This window comes from Empidonax traillii, unplaced genomic scaffold (genome assembly GCF_003031625.1).
Source record: "Empidonax traillii isolate 1590-97213 ecotype Southwest subspecies unplaced genomic scaffold, ASM303162v1 scaffold212:size762246, whole genome shotgun sequence".
Lineage (NCBI taxonomy): Eukaryota > Metazoa > Chordata > Aves > Passeriformes > Tyrannidae > Empidonax > Empidonax traillii.
This window is the reverse complement of record NW_020955405.1, coordinates 688,145-712,905: the sequence shown is the minus strand read 5'-3', so window position 1 is coordinate 712,905 and position 24,761 is coordinate 688,145. Positions and strand designations below refer to the sequence as shown.

General features: G+C 38.0%; 1 protein-coding gene across 2 annotated transcripts in view; it reads left to right on the top strand.

Annotated features, from left to right (window-relative positions):
• LOC114059258 (thyroid adenoma-associated protein homolog) overlaps nucleotides 1-24,761 on the top strand; it is an 88,864-nt gene that overhangs the window by 40,968 nt on the left and 23,135 nt on the right. For both annotated transcript variants that reach the window (XR_003571627.1, XM_027887476.1), the window contains exons 3-8: nucleotides 1,057-1,142; nucleotides 11,917-12,326; nucleotides 12,652-12,773; nucleotides 14,158-14,230; nucleotides 17,269-17,413; nucleotides 19,825-19,956. Coding sequence is in view for 1 of the 2 variants with exons in the window: in XM_027887476.1 (XP_027743277.1) it covers nucleotides 1,057-1,142; nucleotides 11,917-12,326; nucleotides 12,652-12,773; nucleotides 14,158-14,230; nucleotides 17,269-17,413; nucleotides 19,825-19,956 (968 nt within the window). In the remaining variant the exon portion in view is untranslated. The remainder of the gene's footprint in view (nucleotides 1-1,056; nucleotides 1,143-11,916; nucleotides 12,327-12,651; nucleotides 12,774-14,157; nucleotides 14,231-17,268; nucleotides 17,414-19,824; nucleotides 19,957-24,761) is intronic.

Sequence of the window (24,761 nt, the reverse complement as noted above, 5' to 3'; positions counted from 1 at the left end):
GTTCTCTTTTTTAACAGGTTCATAGGCTAGATCTCCATTGGCAAATACAGCTGCAAAACTGCTTAAGAACCTCAGAGCTTGCATTTTTATGTCACGATCACGTATTTTATTTGAAAAAGCTTTTTTCCTTGGATTTTAGAGATGCTAGGGTTGAGAATGTTTGTTGGAACATTTTTAATTAACAATTTTTTGAACGAGTTTCAGACACCAAGATAAGCGTTCAAAGAAAGTGCCAGATAAAACAAAAATGAAATACTGAACAGAATTAGTCATACTTTAAGCTTGTGCTGCTTGATTCTAAAAGGTTTTGTTTTAGTACAAGTCCCATTGGGCTTATTAAAATAATTTTTGTGTTTTGAACTACATTTCCTGTTTGTTCACATTCTAAGTTATATTTTTTAAAAAAAGTTCATGGCTGAAACATAGAGTGATAGCAATGCAAAGAAAAATGAAGTTGTTAACCTAATTTTAATTTTCTAATTGAAGAGAAAATAGATGCCTGATACTTGCAAATTGAAGAGGTAGAAAAGAAAGTAGCTAATTACCAATTACATTACACACAAAATCCCAAATATTCTTGTCTGGGAAAAGAAATACCTAATTTTAAAAACATGCATGCCTCTGGTCTTCATCAGAATAGTGAGAGTGCTATGGCCATTTTCTCTTTTATGAGCTGTAACAGTAAGACCTGAAGACTTCTTTTCTTTAATGCATTCAGTAACACACATTATCTATAAACAAAACAAAGACACACTAATTGCCAGGGCAAGCTGATTCATCCAATAATAATGAAATGTATAAGCTGTGATTTGGTGGGATGGATGGAGGAAGGGTGTTGCAAACTGGCAGCACCCAGTTTTGCAAGGAAGACTTTAATTTTGAATGGATCAGGAAGTGAAGCTTAGATAACTTGGCCTAATTATTTTATGTATGCAGTAGTTGATCTTCATTAGTTAAAATAGACACACGAAGCTGGTGTGTTTCACTGCTGTTTCAGAGCATAATAAGGATTTGATCTTTAGAAATTTGATTTTTTTTTTTTTTTTTTTTTTTTAGGCTAAATCCTTGTCTGGTGACCAGAGCTGCCTATCTTGATGTCCTTGTGATGCTGAGTACTCACCTGGGGAAGTCTAAACAGCAAGGTAAGTCAATGTGGTTTTATAAATTGGATGGTATATCTGTATCCATTTCTGAGCTCTGTTGAATCTGGAGAAACAATAGTATGTTACTTGTACTCAGGGTATACACTCAGTGCTAGAGTCCTTTAGCTGCTTTGTGTAAAAGTGCCCTCTATTCTGCCCTCTGAAGAGCTGGTCCTAGGTTTTGTTGATGAGAAGAGTGAGGTATGGCTCCGTGTCAAAGCTTGAAGAGATATCTTGCAGTATTCCTAGTCCTAGAACGGCTAACAACAAAAAAGATCCTCTCCATGTTCCAAAATGTTTTTTTGATCCAAGGTTGTAAATACAAACAAAATACAGACCCTGGAATATTGCTACTTTAACCTTTCCAGAAAACAACAGAGATGTTTCTTCATGAGACACTTGAAAGTATTTCAGAGAAAGTGTTTTTTTCATGTTTAGAAGTTTTATAAGAAACTGTGAATTTCTTTCAGTTTCTTTTTTTATCCTGATTCTTTATCACTGCGAATTTTTTGAAGTACCAGTCAGAAATATCAGTGGTTATAGTGTTGCAGAGTACAGTTTGCAACAATACAAAACAGGCTGTAAACAATAAGAAAAACAAAGGTACGAAGGAAGGGATACTCTTTTAAGTGTGGCAGTGTGTAGGCCATTTTCAGTCAGCTGTAACTAGCTTCCTTATGGGCCTGTTTTGTTCATTTCTTATGAACAAGTGAGTAATAAATTACCTTGTCTAGGAAGGCAATTAAAGAATTGTTTTGTCATTTCATTAAAATTCTTAATGTCTGATTTTAACACTGCATTTCAGTCTTTGGAACCGTTCTTTATTTCAGATAGTCATGTTATGGGCACTGCTCTTAATTTTAAAACCAATTCGTTTTGCTTTTTTTGCCTAGACTTTTGGTAGAAGTAGTTCCATTCTAGTCGTGTAATCACTGTTGATGTGATTTCTTTTGAATGTACAGATCAAATAGTGATAGTTGTTAGGAAAGCAGGTTGATGATGAATGTGTCTGAAATTAACTTCTTCAGACAGGATGATGGAGAATCCAGCCCTTATAACAGAAGTACAGACATAAGAGTAGGTGTCAGGTGACTTCCAGTAGACCAGGGGATGACGGTTGGGGTTATTGGGCACTCCAGGAGATGAGTCTGATCTTTCATGTCCTCTGAAGAGTCATTCCTCTTTCATGTATCTCAGGTGTCAAGATATGCTGTTCAGTAAAGGAAATTTCCAGATAGTGTTGTACTGTTGGGTATTGACCACTGTTTGTGACTAGGTAAGGGCCACGTGGTTTATAGGGAGCAATGTACCAACTTATATAAAGCAGTTTCAATATAACATATCTCTAGGAATAAATTTTTTCTTGGCTCTTGAATGTATTTTTGGGGTAAATATTTATTATAATAGATATTTATTTCTTTTAGTTATTTCTGTGAAATAAAGTTCCTTAAATCCTCATATGCTATTGGCCTTAGTGATTATCCTTCGCAGTACATTAAAAAAGTCTAGCTGTGTATCATAGTACAAAATAAGCAAAACCAACCCCCAGAGCCTCCTTCAACCATATTTGAGCTCATTACCCTTTTACTTTGAATTCTTTTTAAAAAAGATAGGTCCTCTTTTGAATATTCCTTTTGATACTTTTTAAAATCAAGATCCTCTAACTCTGTTCTTCTCCTCTGTAGTATGAATCATTCTGGTCTTTCTGTATTCTCTTCATATGAAAGTTTTTTCCTCTTCTATTATTCCTATCACTCACCCTTTCGCTCTATTTTTGTATTTTCTTTTGCGAAGGAACAGCCAGTATTCCAGACAAGGGCTTCTCATTTTGCCTACTTAGTGAGCATTGCATTTCCTTTTATCAGTCTCTTTCCTATTTCAGTTATCTTTGGTGGGTTTTTTGTCTGTTTTGGTTTTTAAACAATTGCTGCACATTTGCAAAGGCTTTTATAGACCTCTTCACACCAGGAAAATCCCCTCTTTTATTTTAATGCCCCTGACTTGTGAATAGCCTTTGAGCCTGAGGGACTGCACCATGCTGTGGCTGGATTTACTGACTGTAATGAATTAATTTATTTTTCAAAGCTCACGTCGACTGTACCAAACCTGGGTGCTGTCAGGTACAATTTCTGCAGAAGGGAAGCAATTATTTTTGCAGATTCTTTCTGCTCGAGGATAGTTCATTTAGTATTGTCTTGCTCAAAAGATTAATTCCTACATAGCTTTAAAATTACATATTGCGGGCAGTATCTACAGAGAGTAAAAGCTTAGGCTGGAAATACTGTTTTGAAAACTTCAAGATACGTTAGGGACAGTTCTCTGTATCACAGGCAGAAGCTCTTCTGAAAGGAAGGAGTAATATGTTTATATTAAATAGAAACTGAGTGTCCCATGACACGGTAAGAGAAAGACTAAACTCACCAGTTGAAAATGGATGTTTTGAGTCTCCCATTTAAATGTTTTTAAGGAACGATTATTAACTGAAGCTTTATACTTTTCTGAGATTAAATATTTTACTCGTATATGTGTATCTCTGGTTATGAGCCAGTTTTTCTCTGTTCTAATCTTGAATTGTAAAATTGTTTCAATGAATAAAGGGTGAAGGACAAATCCAAATAAAACTGTTTCTTGATGTGTTTATCTAAGAGGCCCCAGGAAGTGCTGTATATGAGTTCCAGGCCACAGGCTGAAACTGATTTTCATCAACAGAAATGGGAATGCAATGTAATGAGCCTGCAACTGGTTAAAATCAGACCACTTCTAATTGATTATGCCTGTCTGAAGAGGCTACAATTACAAAGAGGTTTTCAGAGTACAGCTCTGCCTAGGCCTTTCCTACATTATGATTATTTTCTGCAAGTGATTTGTTGTTTTCAATTAATAAAATCTGTCTGTTAAAGTGCAGGATAGCCCTTAGGGAATTTACTTCACAAATTAAAAAAACTTTAAAATGTCGGCTAGGGAAGGCAGGGAGTAATGGATACCAAAAGCATCTTGTCCAGCTAAAAATTTATTGCTGGTCAAATGATGATTATTTGTCTTAAACAACAACAACAAAAAAAAAAAACGTAGTTTTTCTGATTTGCTGGACTGGATGGAAGTGTTGCTGGATTCATGTCACTGTGAAAAGAGTTTTCTTTCCTTGAGTTGATAGGCAAAATCTAGAGCTTTTCTTCCAGTTCCTGATGTGCCTGAGGGTCTTCAGATATGCAGAGACAATACATAATGCCAAGACTATGTAAACTTACAAATGTTTTTATTCTGTTATCAATTGTGGTTGGAAGCAAACCTTTGAAAAAATAAAAAAAGTTAAACTATATAAATAATAATGCTATTTTTTCCTGTATTGAGAGGAAAAAAAAGTTTTTACCAGGTACAGGATTATTTGTTGAGCTAATGTCTGTTACTGCTTTTAATAATTAATAATATTATCCATTGAATTTTTTCTTGCAGACCTCTGTGATGTATTTTATCAGCAGTAACAGTTTTTATAGACTAGGAATCACAGATGTCTTGGGACTTTTCTGTCTAATGGGTAGGACAATGCAGTCTTCTTCCAGAGGATTTTCTGGCTTTTGTATCCTGATTCAAACATTATAGGAGAAATAGAGAAACGCTTGTAGACAACTTTGGCAGGGGTGAAAATGCCCCTGAGTCCATGTGAAAGTGTGTCTAGCCTTAACTGTGTGTAAAATTGTTTGCAAATTCACAAGTTTTGATCAGCAAGAGTTAGAAGCAGGGGTCTGCCAAGCTGTAGAGCTCCACATCCGTGTGTGTGTCTGAGGTTGGACATTTTTCTCTGCACTCAGAGATGGGCTTTGCAAGAGATGGAAGCCGGACTAAGAGGACTGGTCTTAGAGATTCCTGCTTTCAGATCTTCTGGAAATTGGTGTTTGAAGCTAATCAGTAAGATGAAAGTATTGTTAAGATCTGCAGTGCTGGTAACACAGGAGCCAGAGTGGTGTTTCCAGTAAAGCTCAGATCTGGGATGCTCTGCCTCTCTGTATCAGATGAAGAATGCCACAGGACAAAGTGGTCATGTTTTCTTTCTTGCTCATGCCTTGGAATAGTTTTCTAATAGTATTTTGTCATTTCATGAAGGGAAAAATGGATGCAACTCTTTAAAATACACTTGACTAATAAAAGTGCATTTTACTCACGGTTGTGTTCCAAAAAAATGGCACTTCTTGATAAAGTGTAGTGTTGAGTCCAGAAAACCCATCAACATAAGTGAAATAGGATATAGAATAGGAAAGGGAAAAGATGAAAGAAAAGTTTGCTAAAGACAATCCTGCTGAGTTTTTCCTTTATCCTCTAACTGTCAGTCTGCTGGCTGCTTTGGCCTGTTATTGAGCATAGTGTCTTCAAAATTCAAGTTTGATGAGAAAGAGGAAACATTTAAACAGGATGTCAAATGGGATGAATCAGTGAATTAGGAGAAGCTGCCACTTGTAGTCTAACCATGCATTATCCCTTTCCACATTTGAGGTGGAATAATTTATAAAAGTTCTTGAGATTAATGAAATTCCAGTGTTGGTGTCAACAGTGGGAACAGTTACTTAGTATTTACATGAATAACCCTGTTCATAAATAGATTGTTCTGATATCAAAATAGATTGGTCAGTATTCTGCTCTCACTAATATATTCTTTCCTTGGGTTTTGCAAAAGCACACTTTCATTTTCTTACTATCTTCTAAATAGCTAAACCCTTTGTAGAAGTAGCCTGGTTAAGATTCTTAAATTCTACTCATGAGCAGAAGAAATGTTTGCAAAAAATACTGTGCACTTCATGTGTGTGTGTGTATGTGATCAGAAACACGGGCAATTATGTACAACTGTCTGCTGTCTGCTCCTAAATACAGCAAAAGACCATGTTTAAAATAATATATAGTGCAAATACCATTCTCCTAGTTATATTTTTCCATTTTTATTTGAAGTTATAAAGTACATTGGTAGAAATAACATGGATTATCAAACTTCTGGATGCTTTGTAATGAAAGTCCAATCCTTTTTTACATTGGAATCTGGTAAATGTTTTGCTTGAAGTACATGATTTGCAGGACTTTTAAATAGCATTTGAAGGCTGTGGCCACTTTTTTTCAGTTTCGTACTTCTTACTCTTTTGTTGTTTTGGAAAGAAGCTATATGGTAACTAAAATAAGGTTTTTTTCTGCAGGCTAACAACTTATGGTCTGATAATTTTTAAATGGTAAAAATTGGACAGGAATAACTAGGTTGAATATTTAACCATACTTAAACTTTCTTTGCCTAGGTCCTTAAGAAGTATGGCCAAACAGTTATTTGAACAAAAACACTGGCAGCTTATTAATAGGTGTTTGGTTATTTGGTCTAATTAATTAAGACCTAAATTCTGTCCTAACAAATTGAAAGCAATTTTTTTTTAATATGTCAGAAAGTATATAAACTTTGCATGCTGGTGTATTGACTGTAGCACTGGATAAATGTTTATTTTGACTGAAGGAAGATAAAGATTTAAAACATATATATAGGATCATCTAAATGGCCTGTGCCTACTAACATTAAACTAGAGAAGTCAAAAGGAAATGTATTTAGGTACTCAGTATTCTGATTCAAAGCAGACAGGAGAATGAAGAAGTTGAATATGTCATTGTTGGAGGTCCAGGACACAGCAAGTGACTGGGAGTTACCCGTTCAGTAAAATGCCAGAGGCAGAGCAAGTGAGGGATGTACTGAGTTAAGGTGGTCTAAAGACAGAACAAACATGAATGTGAGACAGAAGGACAAAGCAAATGGACGGAGGCTGAAAAGAATAATAAATGATTAGAGAAGGGAGGTGGAGGCGTTCTACACCAACAGTCTGTCTAGGAAATGTTGGAAGCAGAACTCATGGCACAGATGTCGGAGGAGGAAAGTTAAAGTGTTTTTAGAAAGATGGTGGGGACACAGTGAAAGGAGGAGGGTTGTTGATGGTAGGGCATGATAGTGGTGGAATGCTGTGTTGTACAGGGAATATGGAAAGGTGTTACCTGAAATGAGTGACATTAAGGGAAAGTGGAGTTGATCGTGTTTATTATTGTTAGCAGTCCCCATGTGAAGACAGAGACTGCTCATCCTTCTGAAATCAGGTTCTTTTTAGATTCCAGCATGTACCACTGGCTGACTTGCACTGTCTCTAGGGGTTTTTACAATTCTGTATGAATGCAAAATAGTGGAAAACTCAGTGCTGTGCCAGAGAGAAACTGTAAGAAAAATAGCAGTCTCAGTGTCCAGATCAAATGTGGGTTTTTTTCTTTTTCTGTTTTCTTTTTTTTTAATTGAAAACTTTCCCTTATACTGTACAAAATGCAGTGGGATGCTTCTGTCCCCAGTGGTAAGTCATCCGTGGATTCTGTTAATCACTCCTGTTTGTAGTTTTGAATTGTGTTGTGAATACTGATTCTTAGTTTCTGATGTTGAAGTTGCAGATGTCTTTAAAAGAAAACATCCTGCATAAAATATGCCCTTTTCATGATCATCAACAGTCACCTCAGTTTGGCAGTATAATAAAACAGACTTTTCTGTTCTCTTTTTTTTTTCCATTTAGCAGTGACTTTGCCTAATCCACTTTTAATAAAAAGGAAAAATTTGAAGGAAAATACTTTTCCTTAGTATTTGTCTAGGAAAATCTCTTCTTGGCACTGATTACCTCTCAGCCTTCTCTCTATTCATATGATCTCTTCAGATACCCATAAATAGATGGTAGTTTGCGAGTGCAAAGGATTTTAACCTCAGTCCATAAATAATTGCACTTTCTTGCAGGTCTTGGTGAATGATGATGATGAATATCTCAGTTTCTGATGTTGGACCCCTTCCTGTAACATTGCACTGTGGGCATAGCAGTATTTTATTGCTGCTTATGTAGTTCTTGTCTGCCCTTGCATAGTGTCAGTAACTTTTCTGATGCTGCTACTAACTTCTCCCCTTTTCCCCTGCTTTGTTCTTCTCTTCTGGAGCCTCTGGTAGGAAGATGGAAGGTGGCTTGGATGCTTGAGGGCCTGCATACAGGAATTAATCTCAGTATTTATCTAGAAGTGTGCAAATACTTACATCTGTGCTAATCACATCTTGAAACAGAAGCTCCTCGCACAGTATACACCTGATGATAGGGAGAGTTATCCAATGGCAGTAGCCAGGACAGTCACTGTAATTTACCGAATCCTACAGAAGTACATAATCAGTCCTACATGTTAGCTGTCAAGGAGGGGAAAAAAATTTAGATTTAAATACGGAAGGAACTCAGATTACTTCTTTCGCTTTTGAACATACTGTAGAATCTCTGAGATGAAAGATCAGGCTGAACTGTCCATCAGCTGACAGTTCATTACTGGGCAGGGATGTTTTTCTGTCCTTACTCGATGTTTCTACTTGCTGGGAACAGACTGAAGAATAGGGCCTACTGGCTGCTGTGGGGAGGAGAAGAAGAGAGTCAGGCAGGGCACAGGTTTGGGAGTTGCTGACTTTGAGGAGGTTTTTAACTAGAGATTCATCAGGTCTGCTAATTCCATTCTGCTCCTTTTACTTTCCTCTGTTTTCAGGTGATGAAAGGCCATTTTATTTCGTAATAATTGATTGAACATGAGTTGATCACAAATAGGATTAAAAAACCAATGCCTCAAACCTAGTTGATGTGCCATAGATGATCTATGCATATGTCAATGTAGTGACCATAAAGGGATTGAGGAGCACTATGGGATGTTTGTGCTCTGTGTTAAGGAGGATTGACACTGGTTGTGTGAGATGTCTCCCTTCCTAGAAGGAGGCCGAAGTTCTTCCTGTTCTACAAATGCAGCAATCCTTAAGGAGGGAAAAATAAAATTAATCCACTTAATTCTGGGGGGGGATTCTTTTGCATCTGTCAGCATCCTGGACAACACTGCTATTTGCCAGGATCATTCTTTGGTCAGCCAGAATTTGTTCTTCCTTCTCAAAGCAGCTGGTTGTTCAAACTGTACAGTGATTGTTGTTTGTAAATAAAAGTATGTCTTTATCTTAAGAACAGAGGCTGACATTTGCTTTGGGAACCAGTGTGGATTTCTAGTTTGGTCAGATATTTTGATGTAAGCCAAAGGAAAAAGTTTACTTAAAGCTAAGCAGACGAGAAAACATTTACATGAAAGGCTGGAAAGATTTCGTGGTGATGAAGTTGAAAGCAGGAATATTTCCACTGTATTGTAATAAGACGCGGGCATTCCTTCCTTTTGTGCATATTTGTGTGAAAAAAGAGTGTTGGAGAACATGTGGAGCACAAGATGAATGCAGAAAGATTTGCTTTCTGGTATTCTGAGGCTAAGCAAATATGCAGACAGTCTTATTTTGCTGACGGCCTTGCCACTGAGACATCCAGTTTTAAACAGACTTTCTGTAAAATATATGAACCACAGTGTCCAGTCTGTAACAATTGCATGGGAAAAAAAAGTCATCCAACAGGCCTCCAAAACAGAAGGATCTGATGTGTACAGAAAAGGAGGATCTGTTAGCAAAGACTCTTGTATCACAGTCACTGCAAAGTAGTAGTTCTAGGAGTGAGTAGCTCCACAATGTTTTTTATGTGAAAGTAATAGAAATATACACTTGGGTTGAATAACTGAGCTTGCTGACATGTGCATTGCTGAAATGCAACTGAGGGGAACAGGTAGGAAGCAGAGAGGGTGCAGGGCTCCAAAACTGAAGCTGTTTCTCTTCTTAAACTGAGGTGCTAGAACCTGAACCTTTTTCTTTCAGCTGCCTGGGATTATTTCTGTTGTTAAACTGGTGTCTGTGGAGTCTACCCATGTAATAACTGAGATGAAGGCCTAGTCCCTCTCCAAGGCAACCAGACAGTTCAGAAATTAAGGAATTCTGGCTGTTGGATACTAGTTGTGTGACATGGGCATTAATGCTAGTTTATGCTATGATGCCAGTATGTAAAACCAGTGTGTTTGGAGGGGTTTTAGAAAATGTAGCAAATGAAATACACAAGTTTGCATTGTTAAGAGATGGAAGTCAGCTGTGTCATCTAGAGGATAATGCACTGATATTGCAGTTTCTTTCACTACATCAAACCCGTTCGGAAAAGGAACTGAAGTGAAAACACGAATGACAGAACTAATGGTTAGGCAATATGTCTGATTTTTTTTTTACAAATACTGAATTTCTTTGAAGCTTGTCCAGAATTACTCAGAAACGGTTCTGCCTTATGTGCTAGACAGTGTACAATCATGTCAAGTTTCTGTGTAAATGTCAAACAAATTAAGATGGCTTTGGAAGAATCTGAATATGAAAGGGCAGGATATTTAGCTCTAAATAGAAGGCTTAGGGAAATGTCTTCATGGGCAACAAAATGAATCCGTGTTTGCGTTGCAGCCTGATGTCAAATTCAGCAATTTATTAGAAATATTTGGACAAGCTTCTAGCAGTGCTTAGTGTTTAATTATAAATAGCAAAGTTTATATGGCAGTGAATTGTCTTCTTGCAGATACTGAAGAAATCTAGGTTTGCTTTAATCTTTGTATTTATCTTTTGTGCATTTTTACATTTAAAAAAAAATAAACTTGTAACATCCTGTAACACCAGTGGCACTGTTGTTCTCTTCTGTGTTCCTTCATGATTTTCCCTTATTTGTATTTGTATTTTGTGGGATATAGCACATTCATTTTCTTGCAGTACAGTCTATACAGACATCTGAACTGGGCAAAAATCCTTGGTTTCAATATATAAAATGACTCATTCTCACTGATGATGGAGAAGAAGCTTGAACCTGAGTCACATAAGTATTTCAGTCTACGTGTGTGAGAGATGACCATTGAATTTTTTTTTTTTTCCTGTCATTTTGTGGCTACGTTGCCAGCTCTGCTAAAGCCTGAAACCCTCTGGCATCACAGATAGCAGTGACCTTTTTGCTTGCAGCAGGAGGTGGCCAAGCACTAGAGAAGGTTCTCAGGCTGTATTGTGCCATGTGGACGGGTCGCACAAGTGTGAATGGCCGCAATGTCGCAGTTCCTGTGCTGATACATAAGAGGGTTTACAGGGTGATTCCTTTATCCTTAGCTGTGTTAACTGTTCAAAATGAAAAAGCATAGGGATAAAACATCCTGGATTTTTTAATAGGTAAACTCTTTAGGTTGATACACACAGGGCAGGTCTATTTATCCACAAGGGGCATCTTCTTAATAGTAACTTTCTCTGATTAAGTCTATGAAAGCATGGGATTTTCAATATTATCAGAATGACCTCTGTCACCTGATTTCAGGTGCAGCTGAGAAGCTGACAGACAGTACTTTGTCCAGTCTGGTCTCTGATTGTAGAGCTACCTACCTACACTTTTTCCCCCAAATATATTGGATAGTTTATTTCTGTTAATCGCTTTCTACAGTTGAAATGCAAGGCTTGTAAAATTTGCAATACTGTATTAGTAGCTTGATTTAAAGAAATACTTATCAAACAACTATAATTTGTAAAGATTACAGGCAATCTTCAAGGTACTCTAGCATTTTTTTTAAGTTGTTTGAAACTTTCAGATCATGTCAAACCATTTATAGTTCTCAGAAAACTTTGTGTCCTTATTCCTTTTTATTTAAATATGTATAAACGTGATGTCTGGAAAAGCTGTTTTATAATTTGGAATCAGTTTAAAATGAAGGAGAACTATGATTTTAATGTCATGCCTGAATTTACCATATGATACCTTTTGCATACATGATATTTGTCAACTTCATGATCTGGAGCAGAAGGTAACATCATCTCTTTGTCACTTTGCTGTTATTCTCATTCCAGGAATGCAATTTCATGAATTTTGGGAAGAGATGAACAGAGTTATTTCAGAGTCTGAACTGGTGTCTGGCATTCCCTACTCATCTGTAGTACCAGGACTGATACAGTATCTTCAGAGCATCACCAAACTTGTAATATCAGTGCTGCCAGTGACTGCAAGTCTGGACACCCAGGGCAGTGGTTCAGCTGCAAAGAAAATGGCCAAGCCATCATTGTCAATAGCTCATCTCCTTCACTGTGAGTTCCATGAAGTACGTCTGCTTACGTTGGAAGCAATACTGCTGTGGTTGAAACAAAAAAATTCCAAGCAGATTGCAGAAGGAAGAGAAGGTGTATTGTGTTTACTCATTGATTTGGAAGACACTCTTCTCACAATGGCTCTGAAGGAAACGAATCACCAGTGTTTTTGCATGGTAAGAGGGTGCTACTTTATTGACATTTAGTATGATTTCAGTAAATTGTATTCTTAAATTTTAAAGTTATATTTCAAACATGCATTATGTTTTTTAAATACTAGCTGAGTGGTTGGGATTTTTTTACATTGCACAGGAGCTGTGCAATAATTCTGTAACAGATGCTCTTGTGTTAAAGCAAGAACTTCCTCTTTTCTTTCTTAATGCTATCCAGAGAGAATCTTTGTGTTCTTAGAGTGAGGGTTAGGGTGTTTTATTGATCTCAAATGTGCACATTCATGTTGAGACTTTCCCTGAATTCTTTTTTTGTGAATTGTGTCTGCAGGTACTGGAAATTCTTTACGATATGGATCTCAGAAATGTGCTTCTGAAGACTGAATGCTCTATAAAAATGAATCCAGATGAGCTCTTAACCTGGAGTTTAAACCTTGTAGATATCTCTAACAGGTATGGTGTTTCATAATGTTGAAATATTTATATTTTTAAAACCTTAAACATTGAAACATTAATTTATTGGTTTGAGACTACCCTTTGATATAAAAATCCATGTTTCAGAAAAGTGAGTGTGATGTGTTTGAATCAAGAGAGTTCTTGAGAAGTTTTCCAAAGAAGTTAGACATGGATCTGAATTATTAGAAAGGCCCACAAGTCATATGGGCAAGCACCCTGTAAATGTCCATTTCCTGAAATAAGAAGTTACTCCGGCTCTCCAGTGATAACCAGTAAGCATAGATAGTTCTTCCTGAAGAGTAATTGGGAAACACCCACTTTAACTTAGAATTAATAATCCAAACATATACTAACTTGCTGTGAATCTGTCCTCCACTGTATCCAGGTTTATGTGCAGATGATTTGTAGAAAGAGTAACAGATCTCATTTAACTTGTTGGATTGGCAGAAATGGTTAATCCTAATCTGTAGGATTCGCACTCCCTATTCAGACTGTAAAGTCTGCAGAAAGCACTGAAAATTTGGATCCAGTCTGTAGTTTGTACTGAATTAGAGTCTGTGTCCATCCACTCATAATGGAACGAACAAACGGGGTAAAGTGTCCAGGCTCTATGGGTTTGACATCCTGTTTCTAGTAGTTTTTAAAACCATATAAACATTGAACCCCAGTGTTACCAAAGGTGAATATTTAGGGTATAGGGTGTAGAACAGCATTTCATAGCTATGCACATTTGCTGCTGATTTGCACTAAATTGTTCAAGTTTAAATGATTATGGTGGGGAGTGGTTATTTCTGGAATGCAGTAAGATACTGGTGGTAAAATAACACTGACTGGTGCTGTTGGAGGGAAACAGCTGAACTGGCGGGCCGTACTGCTCAGGTGTTGTGTTGCCATTCCCCATGGTGAGACTAACCTTCAGAAGCCACGGTGCCAAGAGCCACGTCCTCAGACCCTGCTGGGCAGCATGGAGGCTCAGAAGGTGGCAGCTGGCATATTCCACATCTGGAACATCCCTAGCAGCTGTAGAAGAGATACTCCTGCAGCTTAACAGCAGCTTGAATAGGTTCTTTTGTTTATAATTTAAAATAATGTCTGGTTTATTTGACTTGGGTTCCATTTTCAAATGTGTTTTTCTGTGAGAAGTATTGTAAATAGAAAATAAACATGAGAGGTGAAAGTAAAGGCACGTTTCATTTGCATATCAGCTGAAAATTTAGCTAACATCAAGATCTGTAATGTAGAATCTTCAAGTGCTAAACCTGAAAAATATCCACTGGTGATTATCAGAAGTAATTAAGAGCTGGCTAATTTTCTTCTAGAGATGAGATGATGGCATAAATAGCTGAATTTTTTTGATATGTCCTTTGCCTTGTTTTCTCAGCACTGAAGGTCAAATCATAGCTCTCAAATTTGCCTCCAAGCTGATTATCCATCTTTTGCAGAACCATCATCAGGTAAGGGAAATGGAACTGCTTAACAGTTTTGTCATCTGGAGTTTTTGGTGATTGTAATAATGTGGATTCTTTTAGCCCCAAGCTTGTGTTTTCTTGTGTCCTTGCACCTTTTTTGGTGTTTTATCTTCCTCTCTGAATGCACTGCCATGTACTGAAATGAAAAAGCCATGAATGTCATCTCAGTATATTCCTCTGAAAGTCATTTAAAGTTAAATGCATAAGTAAATATTTCTGATGGATTAATTTCAACTTCTGAGCTCATCTGAAATGGTCACTATAATGTGGAAAGGGAAATGCCTGCGGTGATTAACGCTTGCTCTGAATCCAGCCCATTTACTAAAGTGCAACTTTGTTGTGGTTTCTGATTGCTGTGGAGCCCACAGCAGAGCAGGTTGGATGGGAAGCTGAAGCAGTGGTTGAGTGCAGTTCCCAGCCAGCTCAGATTTCTTTTGATTTTAAATTGTCAGTCTGTGATGTCACATATGTATGTGTAGAGCAGTGCAAACGCAGCTTTTAGTGCTAGACATTTTTAAAAATATTTTTGAAGACACGAAAACCACTTAATGGATATTTTAAAATAAAGAAAATTCTCATGATCTGTATTAAAATGAAGATTTTTTTTCCTTACGTAGCTATTATTTTTGACAGAATGTGTAGCAGAATGAATTCTTATTATATGCTAATAATCTTGTCTCATTATGAAAAAAAAAGAAAATCTCAGATTTGCACACAAGAGTTGACAAAAAAGAATTATGGTGTTAAACGTTTTTGTTAAAGAAAGACATAATGCAATGACTTCAAGTTACAAATAACAAAGAGGAATTAATGAAAAATCCTGAAACAACATTAACTAGTAATGCTAAAACAACTTTCTCTAATAAGCATGTAAATCATGGGAGATCTAAGATATCTCTACAGCGAAAGCTTTCTGCTTAGTAAAAGACCAGGTATGTCAGTGTTCCCTCTAAATTCTTCCTTTGGGCTTGCACTCAGTATTTGCATCTGTGAAAGGGATTGTTTCTCTTCCATAAGGTAAAAGTTAAGTTCTGTCTTTTCTAGACAGATGTGTCTGTTTGAAATTTGAATAATTTTACCATCTTAAGAGATTCGTATGTTTTGTCTTCCCCTGTTGCAGAATCTGTAGGACATGCTCTGGCTCTGTCCCTTGGTGCGGTGCAGGTGCGTGGCCATGTACCGCACAGAATGAGACAGAGCGTGACTGAGGTTGCATTTATTCCTCAGTTAGTGAGGTGCGTTGAGAAGTAATCCTAGAGGGTTGTAATCAGTGGCACAGGGTCTAGTTTGTCTGTCACTAGTGGTGTCCCCCAAGGTTCACTACTGGGCCCAGTACTATTTAACTTGCTCATCAATGACTTGGATGAAGCCCCTTTTCTTGAGGCCTTACCTGGAGTGCTGTGTCCGACTCTGGGTTCCTCAGTACAAGAGAGACATGGAGCTCCTGAAGCAGGTCCAGTAGAGGGCAACAAAGATGATTAAGGGACTGGAGCTTCTCTCTTACTAGGAGAGGCTGAGGGAGCTGAGCTTGTTCAGCCTCAAGAAGAGACAACTGAGAGGGCCCTCATCACTGCCTCTAAGTATTGGAAGGGAGGGTGTCAAAGGATGGAGCCAGGCTCTTCTTGGTAGTGCCAAGCAATAGGACAAGAGGAAACAAGCAGAAACTGATGCACAGAAAGTTCAACCTGAACACGAGGAAGAACTGCTTTATTGTGTGAGTGATTGAGCACTGGAACAGATTGCCCAAAGAGGGCGTGGAGTCTCCCTTGGAGATATTCAAGACCATCTTGTGCCATGTGCTCTGGGATGACCCTGCTTGAGCAGGGAAGCTGGACCAGATGACCCAGTGTGGTCCCTTCCAGCCTCACCCATTCAGGGATTCTGTGAATCTTCCTGTACTTCTCTGCCCTTTTACTTGACTCAACTTTTCATTGGTTCTCTTCTTTACCTTATTTTGTTGTTATGTTTTTCATTTCTTTTAATTAAAAATAAGTAAAAAAGAAAAGAAAGGAAAAGAAACTCCAAAACTTTAGTTGCACATAGCTCAGTTGCATCCAGGTCAAACTGGTGCTGCTTTATCTATTCTCCTGTGACTGAAGTGCCAATCTGTTTGGGTTTGTTTGGGGCTTTTTTTTCCCTCTGGAGCTTCTTTCTGACAGCTGTAGCACACGCTGTGTCTGGGTGCCACCTCCTGCATTTTGCAAGATCTGTTTTCTAACCTTCACTTAAGGTTCCTGCACCTTGACCAACCCACTGCTCTCCTAAGGGTAGCATTTGCAGGGGATCTTAAATCTTTCTTGGGTCACTTAACACAAGTTAGGACTTTCTCTTCCCAGTTATGGCCCAGCTGTCCCAATGCAGGGCAGAGTTTACAAGTTTTGGAAGTGTTATAGGACTAAATATTTTCTGAAAGATGGCGGCTGGATTTTATTTGAACCAGGAAACTTCCTTTCCTGTTCTTTTTTTCTGATTCTTCATGTTTTAGGACAGTGGGCTTTGCTGTGTATCAGCCAACATGGAGATTTCTTCAGTATTCTGAGTGCACATGCTTTCAAAATGAAAGGTGCCTTGAGAGTCTTATTTAAAAAAAAAAAAATCCATTCCCAATATCAGCAGAGGAGAAAAATGGAGCTCCATTCATCCCTTTACCAAGCATTGCATAATTATCAAAGGCTAAGATTGATGGCATGTTTCAAAAGCTTTCAATTGTTTTTTCAGCTATGTATGTGTACCTGTAGAATGCTTCTGAGAATTGCTTCCCTTTGTTATAGTCCAGCATACTGGACTTTGACTTGCATGTTTAGAAGAACTGAATACACAAAGACATGCTTTGACTTGTGTGGTCATGGGTGAGTCTGGTGTGAAGGGACAGAGCGAGAGAGAATTGCCTCTGAATACTGCTCTGAGTGCAGCTTGGAAAAAAATCCACATTTACTAATGAGCAGTATCCCTTCTGCAGTCCGTAGTTCAGTGTGATGGTAAGAGGTTGTACAGCATACTTCTCACATGCTCTGTGCTTTTAGATTTCAGAAGAAGTCCTGAAAAAATGGGTTCAGCTGATCCTGTATTTTTGTGGAGATGAGCAAGAGACAGAGATGCTGTTAGCAGCTGCTGAAGTACTTAAAAGTGTAACATCATTCCTTCTGATCAGTGAGAAGCTCAGTCTTGGTAAGTAGTTTGAACATTAATTTTCTGGATCTTTGTAGATGAAATCCATTAGTACATGACTTATATATGTATACAATACATGTTATATGCACCCAGTCAAAACACATAATTACATCAAACGGGTTTTTTTACATTTTAATAGGATTTAATTACTAAACATATAGACTTATTTAAATTCTGTTAGAAAAAGCACATGTGCACAGCCTCTTGCAGTAACTCTGGAGAAGGGGGACATGAGCTGTTGTTACGTCTCCAGGCCACTGTACATTGCTGTACAGATTTACTAGCTTGCAATTGCTCTCTGACTTCAGTCTTTCTGAAATACTGTATTGGTGATGTGGGCATACTTTTAGTTTAACACTGTGAGTGTAACAAAGCTGTGCTGGCTGAATGTTGAAATTAAAGGCTTCAGTCTAGAAACTGGGGACACATTCTACTATAAGAATGATTAATAATTGGATCACATTATACCTCCCAGGTATAATGGATTTTTTTTTTACAGTTAATGTTAGACTGTCTCTTTAGAAAAGAAAAAAAGAAACAAAACCTACAGAATGTTATTAAGTAATACATTACTGACTGAGAGGCAAAGCTAAATGAAACTCTCTGGTCTATTCTGCAGAATACATGTTTTTTTTCTTTTGGCTTTTTTTTTTCCCCCTCCCTTCTGTGGATAGAGAATAAGGGGATTTTGTGATTAAGGAGCCAGGAGATATACAAGAATAAGTAGTAGCAGATGATAAAGAAATTATTTTGTGTCCTGAACAAGACAGGCAGCAGTACTGTAGTGAGAATTTTAGCAAATCAAGGGCATGATCTGGTGTTTAGTTGTAGTGACATAAACTCAGAATCATTCACTTAAAGGGGTTATGCACATATAAACAGTTTGGACTTTCACACCTTATTCTGCATCACCTTGCTTGACCACATACAGTAAAAAGTAGAAGTTAAGGAGACTTTGGTTGTGTGGAATGGAGTTGTAGTTGTTCCCATAAGTTTCCATTATTATGCTCATAAGAGGAAGAGTGAATGCCATTCGCCATGTTCTGGGTGACCCCATCATCTCTCCATCATGCTGCTTGAGGGTTCAGAGAAAGTCTTTCTAGAAAATCCATTTGCAGCCTTCCACCACTGCAGGAGATACTGTAGAAACTTGTCTAGATGGGAAAGCTGGCCATTGAATCTATAAGGGAATAATTATTCTGCCCTAGCTGTGCCAGTAGAACATTATTGAGTGTGTTATGTTAGGAAGAAAAGCAACTCTTTCTGAAATAATTATACTCCATGCCATTCCCACATAGGGAAGTTGTATGAAATACAGGAATGCTTTCTCTGCCTGTGTAATAAAGCCTTGAGCAATTTATTGTGGCCAAGCAGTGAAATACAATTGTCTGGCTAGCTTTGTAATACAAATGTCTGATAGACCTACTGATAACATGGTTGAAGAAAACCAGCACAACAATGAAGCACCAGCTCCCCTGTTGTCTGTGATCACCAGAAACTAATATCTAACAGCTGGCTGCATCTACAAGAGACCTTCTAGTAGATTCCCTTAATGAGGATGTTCAAGAAGACCTGAAAAGTCAGATGAAAAGTACCCCAGCAAAGCTAGGAGCCTTGTGACTTCAACTGGTCATCCACAGTGTGACAGCAGTGAATGGCACAAGGGTTTGCAAGTGGATTATTGCTTGTGAGATGAGAATTGCCATTGGGGTGGTATGTGCTATCTGCCTGCTTGGAGTCTACCTAGTGAGCACCTCTCTCTGGGCAGTTACCTCTGATTAGTTTTAATTGTGTGCATGTAATTACCCTATGGATTTAACTTGACTTGTTCCAACAGATAGGGTGAGGATGGCAGGGCTTTTTGGTGAGTGGTGGGGTGAGGCGGGTGTAGGAGAAGTAGGTAACTGGTAGATCCCTGGGAGCTGGGATCTTCTGCTTTTTCCTGCAGAGAATGGCATTTGTATCCAGGACAGCTGACATTATCTGAAGAAACCTTGGTTTGGAAGCTCCTGCTCCAGGCAGGTTGCAACAGCAGATCCACGGACAGAGTGCATTGGTCAATCTCCAGTGGCAAAATTTTTGACATTGCCAAACAGGAATTCTGCACTCCTAGAAACTGTAGAAAATTCAGAGCACTCATGAGTTACAGCTGAACCCAGTCAAAGAGGTCCATTCTCTTATCTGTTGCCCACTGTTTAAACTAAGCTGAGTCTGCCATCTACATAAAGTTCACACATGCTGAAAATACTTTGATCATATTGGCAGTTGTTTTGCCAGTGGCTTGTCAATGTGCTTCTCTGCAGTGTTTCAGCATTTGTTTTGTTTAGCTGTGGAAACAGAACTCTCTAACTTCTTTGAATGCATTTAAGAAATAGAATTCTCCTTTTTCTCTCCATAAATGAATGTAGGACTGTCTGATACCCTTGCTCTGTGGAAGTGTGTGATTCTACTGCTGCAGAACGAAGATTTGGTAGTAAGGGATGCTGCTGCTGAAGTTATACAAGTGGCACAGTCTGAAAAAAAGAGCAGTGAAGGAACAGGTATGTTAACTTTGCTTTTAAATATTGGATACTTGGGAGGCAAAGGTATTTCTTTTTTCATCACAAACGTCTTGCTAACCGTAAAGTACTCCATACCATGGAAGATAACAGAAAGTTTAACACCCACTATGCTCTCTTATTTTTAAGTTTTTACTGTTCTTGGCATAATTTACATATGGTCACATGGCTATGTAAAAAAACACAACAGCAGTATTCAGCTTTATGGTTCTTGCTGCAATGAGTCAACTACCACATAATTTCACATTTTGAAAGTTCTTTAATACCAGCTTTGGTCTAATATAATGCAGTGGAAGACGCTCTTTGAATCCCAGGTCATTATAAGAGCCTGATCACAGAGAGATAGGAATCTAGGAAACAGTATTCAACTCATTGATTCATTATTAGACCTTGGAATCCATTTAGATCCAGATCAACAAAGACAATTCTCAGCGTACCCACAATATGCTTTTGAGGATGTAGGCCTTTTTGTCTGCTTGCCCTAGTTTACTCAACCCTATTAATTTTAAAATAGCCACAAAACTTGAGTAGGCTTAACTAATTAATGTGCTTCACTCTGAGAGTCTTTGCTGACGCATTCTTCCATGTGTTGAGAGTAAATTAGAATTTGCTACCAAGCTCATCTCTCTCTGGTGGTCCCCAGCGGTCTATGCTACTCAGTAATGCCTGTACCAACTTGTCTGCAGCCAGTTCAAATTAGTCAGCCATCTCCACTTGAGCTTACGCTAGGCTGGAGATAAAGCAACTCTATGGTTTAAAAAAAAAATAAGAAAAGGCAGCAAAATTATATGTTTGCCACTATGGTAGATAGCACTAGCCAGGAATCTGCTCATGTGGCAAGTGTTTTTTTGAGCTGGTGCTGTTCTGGCACAGTGCTGTGGAGTAGAAGATGATGGAAGGAGGGATATGCCATGGACTGCTTTGATCTTTCTGTTAAATCCCACAGCTCTGATTCCAGCACTGTCATCACAGCTCTGGCAATTTATCTAGTTCCAGCTACAGCCCTCTTGAGTGTCGAGAGCTCTGTGTGCCTCAGGTCCCCAACACTGTTCTTTAGGGGGCATCCTCAAGTGTCTCAGGATGGTACTTCCTTTGGAAATAATACAATGCTGCATTGTCTCTCTGGCTTCTTGTATCTTCTCCCTTCTTCCTTGTTGTATTCCAGTGCCAAGGGATATTTCCCTGTAAGTGGATGAGAGCTCTGTCCTACTAATTAATACTAAGGTCACATCAGCGCTTGCTCTTACAATTTACCACTTTGCAAAGGAGAAGTGGCCGTAATTGAGGAAATAACATCATAACTGTTTTTTATTTGCTATGTTCCTAAGTAGGATAGGGGCCCCACTCCCCAAACTTCTGTTAACCCCCTAATTATACTTAGTTGTGCCTTCCTGATTTTTCACTTACACTTCTTGTAATGAAATGACTGTCTTTCCTCTGTGTCTAGAACAGAATGGGATTTGCTTTCTAGCTTTCGGGGGAGCAGGGCAAGGAGTTGTGGTTTTTATTTATAACCAGAATAAAAGAAGCTTACCTTTGTATATTGTTTACTTCCATTTACTCCCTTTCTTTTCATGTGCATATGAGAGTATGAAATATGTTTGGCTCTGTGGTTTAGACATTCCAGAGATCACCAGTGCTCTCTGTCCTGGGAATTTTTAAATTACATTCAAGTATCTACTTATTTTTCTCAGTTTTCATACCATGAAAGTCTGATTTTTCATCACAGCACTGATTTTAAATAATCTAGGCTCATACACTGAAATTTATTAGAAGCCATGAAACAGCTCTCTTTAAACATATTATTTGATAACAAATTGCTGGATGTCTTAAACTGACTGACTTTTCATTTCCATTGTACGATGACAAATAAGTATTGTAGCCCAGCAGTTTTATCATAAGATCAGAAAGATGACTTGAAATCAGAAAGAGGAATGGATATCTAGAAACACATTTTCATACCTTCTGTAATTGTTTCAGTTTTATTTCATTACCATTGCCACTAGCTCACATGGGAGAGCAAAGAAGCTATTAAAATTTCAGCTTCATTTGTGCATCAAAATTTTTTGTGTCCTAATAGCCATTATATTTCCAGAAATACTGCACTGTAGAAATGGGTTATGATGAGTTTCATCTTTTACTGCTGTTAATTTGCCATACAGAGGGTAGGAATGCTGCTCAGAAAATACAAGCGCTGGACTCGCCAGAAATTTCGGCACTAGCGTCTTCATATCCACTCTTCACAAAATTCTCTCTCGCACTATATACAAGGCGTGTAAGGTAGCAATAGGCTGTAGCTGCCTGCAGAAGAACTGTATTGTCAGTTTAGGGAATCAACACTCTATGAGCTTCATTTATATGTGAGATCCAGAGGAATCCGTGGTTTCCTGCCCCTGCCCTTCCTGTACGCTGGCATCTTGTTTTCCTGTGAAAGAATAGAGTATGAAATGTTGTGCACTTGTGTCTAACAGCTGGATCAAGGCTGAATTAGTGTCCTGCTTCAGCAGAGCAAGATGTGAAGTTGGACTGATGTTAACAACAACAAAGTTATTTGCAAAGACTGTTCATAGAGTTGTTATAGCACATTTTTCCTTTACATGCATGTTGCTGAATAACAGTACGTGTAGCAGAATGATAGTGTCAAATAATAGGTATTTTCATGTCATTTATAGATGGTGAAAGTGGAGGCAAATGATCCTGTCTATTATAGTGTGGTTTCACTTCCAGTAACGGTGCCTGTCTTGTGTAATTCTTTGAAATGTTACCGTGAGCTCCTGGAAGAGAATATGAACTTTGTTTCCTGTTATTCCCTCATGGCTTTTAGTGAGGGCAAAACCCCCAGTCTCCTCAGGTAACTAATCCATGCAGCTTTGGATCACTCAAATTATGAAAGCAGTAAGATTACACAGTCTGAAATGCATGGTAACAAATGTGATACAAGAACCCTGTGAAAACTGCAGCCCTCATTTTTGTTTGAAAGGAGAAAAGCTCAAAAGACCAAACACTGATACGCAGCAGGGCTCCTTGCTCTACCTGACTCTTCAACCCCCAAGAAAAACCCTACAAAACCTACTGTTTATTTTTATGGAAGGCAAGGACTTTTATTGTTACCAGTAAATTTCATTTTTTAAAATTTATTTTATTCATACAGAGAAGCTTGTTTTAATTTTGTATTATGTACACAATTAGGAGGGGAAGTTATTGAGGTTGGCTGACGAGAGTCATTTTCTGAGCAGAGCAGGTCAAACAGAATCCTGTCTTACCAGAAAGGAGAAAAGCTTTTGTTTTCCTTGCTAAAAATACCAACTTAGCAAGTAGTTAAGGTTTTCCTAATAACTTGAACAATATAAACCCCATCTGTAAGTCAAGGTATTGTATGTACACTTTGTTGTTGTTTCCTCATGCGTTGAGGTGTAAACCTCTCGGGGATTGTTTTATTCCTTTTAGTATGAGGGAGGGTACAGGAAGTATTGTATTCAGTGTAAAGGTAGAATAGCTGCTTTGAAATCTAATTAAATTAGTGACCCATGGCTGTGTAAAGTCTAGACCTATTCATAGCAGCATTTCTTATACAAGGGGGTTACTCCTCGCATTTAAGTCAGGGAAGTAGGAGGGTTTTTTCTCTGCTGATGATCGCTTTACTGAATATCCTGAAAAATTCAAGCAGTTGCTACAACGAAAACTGTACTTATTCATGTCATTTTCCTCTATGACTATTTTTTTATCTAGAGAAGTATTGCCTGAAGTAAATTTATGAGCTTGTGAGTATTAGAGAAGTTTGAATAAACTATGTTTTTACTATTATAGCTTAGCCAGTGCAATTCTGTAAAATTCTCTATAAAAAATACCTTTAGTCAGCTTAACCTTTATGTTGGTAAATTACCAAATTAACCTTAAAATAAGTTTAAGAGGATTTTTAGTGTCGTCAGCATTAGCACCAATTTAGCTGATTTTTAAAATTGAGCTGAATTAAATTTAGATGAGCAATTAGATTCGTGAACTTGAGTAAATCCTTTGAAAGTGCCTGAATGATTTAGCAGCCTAAATATTCTTCTTGAATATAATTTAGGCCTTCAGGAACCTTCTGCTATGTGTATTGTGAAATAGCAGTTTTGTATAGAGATGAACAAGTTCTCTCATGGACTATGAGCTGTGTGGCTGCAGCAGAACATTGTTCAGCCAAGGGTGGGTAAATGGTCCACTCTGAGCACCGCCATCACTGGGTGCAGTGTAAGCATCTTTGAAAATCAGTCTAATGTTGTTATTTCCCTCAGTTTTTGAGTAATTCTGAGGATGGGATTGTGGCTATAAATTATGTAGTCAGTATTAATCCACTGGCCAAAATTTCAGGTGTATTAATCCTGATCCTTCTGTTCCCATTTCACATGCTTAAGAAATAAGCAATAGATGATACTCCTGTGCTAGGAGTTTATGAACAAAAGGTAATGCAAAGCTCTCTTTTCTTTTCTTTTCTTGATGGTTGTTTCATTCCTGATAGATTCTACTTTTTATCTTCAATGTATTTCAGGTTTATCTTACTGTATCAGACTAAATGCATGGAGGAGCCTTTCAGCAACTTTCATTTTGTTTATTGACTAGAAGGTATAAATGTGTGCAAAGGGATAAGTTAAAATGTGCTGCTTGGGGTGGCGGGAGCGGGGGAGGGGGAGAAAAAATATTTAATTAGATTGAAGAACTAAAACATTTTCAAGGTGACTCCAGAATTCCTTTCTGGACCTTAGAAAGACTTTAGACCTAATCATTTGACTGGGTACAACCTTTCTCTT